Below are 3,166 nucleotides of genomic sequence, written 5' to 3'. Positions count from 1 at the left end.
CCTGGTATCGGGGTTGGTCCAGTTAATGGCGGTGTTCCTTGTGCTGCTGGTATTCCTGGCACAGTACCTCCTCCACCTTCTACGTCGTCTGTTTCTGGCAAAGCTCATAATGGTGTTCCTGGATTTCCCGGTGTTCATCCAAATGTTACTCACACCGATACTGCTGTTAATCATTTTCCTGCTGTGCCTCCACACGTTAATGTTACTGTTGGAACTCCATCTTATGCTCGCAATAGGGGTCCTGCTCGTCCTCCTCGTGCAGATGTTTCTGACTCAGATCGTGCTTCTGTTGAAGATTCCGAGAGTCGTGAAGAAGTCTCAGCTCCTACGAATACGCAACCTGAAGAGAATGATAATCAGGAAAGGAATACTGTAGCACCAGCACAGAGTGAATCAGCAGCGAGCACTCGCAATACACCCACTAAGGTGACGCCACCCGCAATGCCAACAATACTGCAACCTCCTACGCCTGCAAAGAGCGAGACCAAACCAAACAAGAAGCGTAAGGAAGACAGCAGCAGTATCAGTTCTGTGTGGGTACGTGTGCCACTACTGATTGTGGCTGTGTTGTTCTCCGCTACTGTGTGCTGAACCGTGGGACTCACTTGAGGACACATAATAATAATGGTTAAACTAACATAATCATAATTGCGTATATTCCCCATGGGTGAATAAATTAATAATCTGTTTACCAGCTTTCTCTTTTAATTCGAATTTCTTTTCTTTTACTTTTATCTGTGTGTGTGCTCTTTTTTTTAATAATTCCATTACTTGCTTTTCCCGTTGTGTGCGTGCAGAAAACTGGGCTGTTCTGATCGCTGACGGCATACTTTTATCTTCAGTGCACATGCGTATGTGTGCAGTAATTTAATACATAAACTAGAGCCATGGAGTATTGTGTATGTGTTTGGCTCTCTCTTTGTGTGTGCACCTGGACTTGCACTGTGATGATGATGATAATGAAATGTTTTTTGCAGTGAAAAGGAAAGAAATAATAATAACAGATGAATTTATATTTATAATTGCGTATATATACACATATATAGACTTACACCCATAGTTGGTGTATTTCTTGTGTTTACTGGGTAAATTGGGCTAATGATTAATATCTTTTTCTTTGGTTGCTTGATGATTTTGCTGGGATGTTGAGTGTGCTTTTTCTCCTGGGGCAATGATGTTGGTGGGCTCTTGGAAAAATAAGACAGTACGAGAGAAAGAATAGTACTAATTGCATATTAACTCAAACATACTCACATTTCGCTTTGCTTTTGTGTTGTGTGCCATTAAGTTCTGTTTGTTTTATATTTTATTTGGTTGTATGTGGTGTTATTGATTCTTCTTGTTTATTGTTTGTACTGAATTTTTACTGCTGGTTTTGTTTTTCTCTATTCTTACTTTAGACTGCGTTTTTTTTTTTTTTTGTTCTTCTTTGTTTTTCTTTTTGAAGGTGGTACGTCCAAATCAATTAAAACTATTTCTTTTCTCTGCAGTAATGATGTTGTGTCGAACTTTGTTTTCCATGGCTTTGCTGCTAAGTATTGCATGTGTGGGGGTGGTGATTGGAGAGACTCCTGTTGCTGGGGTAGGAACTCCACAACCTTTGGGGAAAAATGGTGAAGCAGGCCCTCAAGGTCCCCCTGGTCCTACTGGACCTTCAGGTGATAGAGGGAGTACTGGTGGATCTTTGACAGATTCTGCTTCTTCTACTTGTCCTTCAGCTACTGATAGTGAATCTACTGAGGTTGATGGCCGTACCTGTGATTCTCGTACTATTACTACTGCTGCTGTCCGTTCTGGTGATGGTCATGGTAGTAGTAGTGTTGGTGGTAGTGGAGGTCAGAGTGCAGGGCAGCAGGGAGAAGATACATTGGTTGGCCATACAGATGAGAACAGGGCTGGCAACGGTACTGACGATAATCTCGCCGAACCAAAGCAGAACAATAAAGCACGAACAGGCAGTGCTGAACATAGTAAACAATTAAATGAAGCTGGTGAAGGAGTAGGGAGCCCTTCCGTTGGCGACAAAAGAGACGCTGAGAATACTGATTCCCAAACTGATGCAAGGGTTACTACACAATCTACAGGGAAACCAAGTGACGTTTCGCAATCAGAAGAACCTTCAGCTCCCACACCCCATAATACAGGTAATACACCTTCTGGCAGTTCAACTGTGGATAATCCAGTGGGTTCAGATGCTGCAAACAATGTAAATAACGTTGCCCCTGCAGGTGATGAAGCAGCAAGTAACCAAAATGAAGAAGGAGCAGGAGATACAGAATCAAACACCACCTCAACAACAACAACAACAACAACACTTCCTCTTGAACTCACAAACAACAAGAAGAGTGATGCAGACAGCAGCAGCAGTATCAGCAGTTCTGTGTGGGTGCGTGTACCACTACTGATTGTGGTTACACTGGCCTGTATTCTTGTGTGCTGATTGTGTGATGGTGGTGTGGTGTGACTCAGGTCATCCTTTGTTTTCTTTTCGTTGAATTCTTACAGTCTAACTAATCTTCCACATGTTGGGATATTCTTTTTTTTGTTTCTTAATGTTAATGTGTTTTGTGTGTTTTCGCTCTCTCTGTGTTTATCCTATAATTATTATTATTGCTACTCCATTGTGTGTGTATGTGTTCTTGGAGTCTCTTTCTTCTGTGTGCACCTGGGCTTGCACTGTGATGATAATGATGAACTGCTTTTTGTAGTGAGAGTAAAAAAATGAAATAATAATAACAGATGAATTTATATTTATAATTGCGTATACACACACATATATAGACTTACATCCATAGTTGGTGTATATTTCTGTGTTTACTTTGTAAGTTGGGCTAATGTTTAATATCTGTTTTGTTTGCTTGTGGTTTGCTTGGGCATTGTGCCTTTTTTGAGATATTTGTAAGTGTGGGCTTTTTTTGGTTTCTACTCTTAATGAGGTTATTGCGGTGTATTGCATTCTTTAACTGGTAGGTTTTATTTTTACGATGTGAGTTTCCATAGTGGTAATCGATTTCTGTGTCCTAACATGTTTGATACTTCATTTGTTATCTTGTTTTGTTTTTTGATTGTCTTTCTTTCTAGATCAGTGTTTTTACGTGAAACAAACCCTTGTCTCTCTCTCATGATGATGGGCCGTGTGATGTGTGTGTTGGCCGTTGTGCTGTGC

The 3,166-nt window shown here is 40.9% G+C and overlaps 3 protein-coding genes across 3 annotated transcripts in view; all 3 read left to right on the top strand.

The window, feature by feature from the left end:
* TM35_000921030 (uncharacterized protein) lies at positions 1–591 on the top strand (the record flags this gene model as incomplete). Its single annotated transcript, XM_029031497.1, has 1 exon — positions 1–591. A coding segment is annotated over one exon (591 nt), but the record flags the coding sequence as incomplete, so codon positions are not given.
* Positions 592–1,519: 928 nt separating this feature from the next.
* Positions 1,520–2,440, top strand: TM35_000921020 (uncharacterized protein; the record flags this gene model as incomplete). The annotated part of the gene is made up of 1 exon (XM_029031496.1): positions 1,520–2,440. The coding sequence occupies one exon, from the start codon at positions 1,520–1,522 to the stop codon at positions 2,438–2,440; it is 921 nt and encodes a 306-aa protein (XP_028877202.1).
* A 585-nt stretch (positions 2,441–3,025) lies between these two features.
* The window catches only part of TM35_000921010 (uncharacterized protein), a gene marked incomplete at both ends in the record, with an annotated part of 339 nt that continues 198 nt past the window's right edge, over positions 3,026–3,166 (top strand). Inside the window, one exon of the mRNA XM_029031495.1 lies at positions 3,026–3,166. This exon is cut by the window's right edge and continues 198 nt beyond it. Coding sequence (XP_028877201.1) covers positions 3,026–3,166 — 141 coding nt within the window.

This window comes from Trypanosoma theileri (genome assembly GCF_002087225.1).
Source record: "Trypanosoma theileri isolate Edinburgh chromosome Unknown TM35_Tth_92_V1, whole genome shotgun sequence".
Taxonomy (NCBI): Eukaryota; Euglenozoa; class Kinetoplastea; order Trypanosomatida; family Trypanosomatidae; genus Trypanosoma; species Trypanosoma theileri.
The sequence above is the reverse complement of the archived record's forward strand: the minus strand, read 5'-3'. Positions and strand labels throughout refer to the sequence as shown.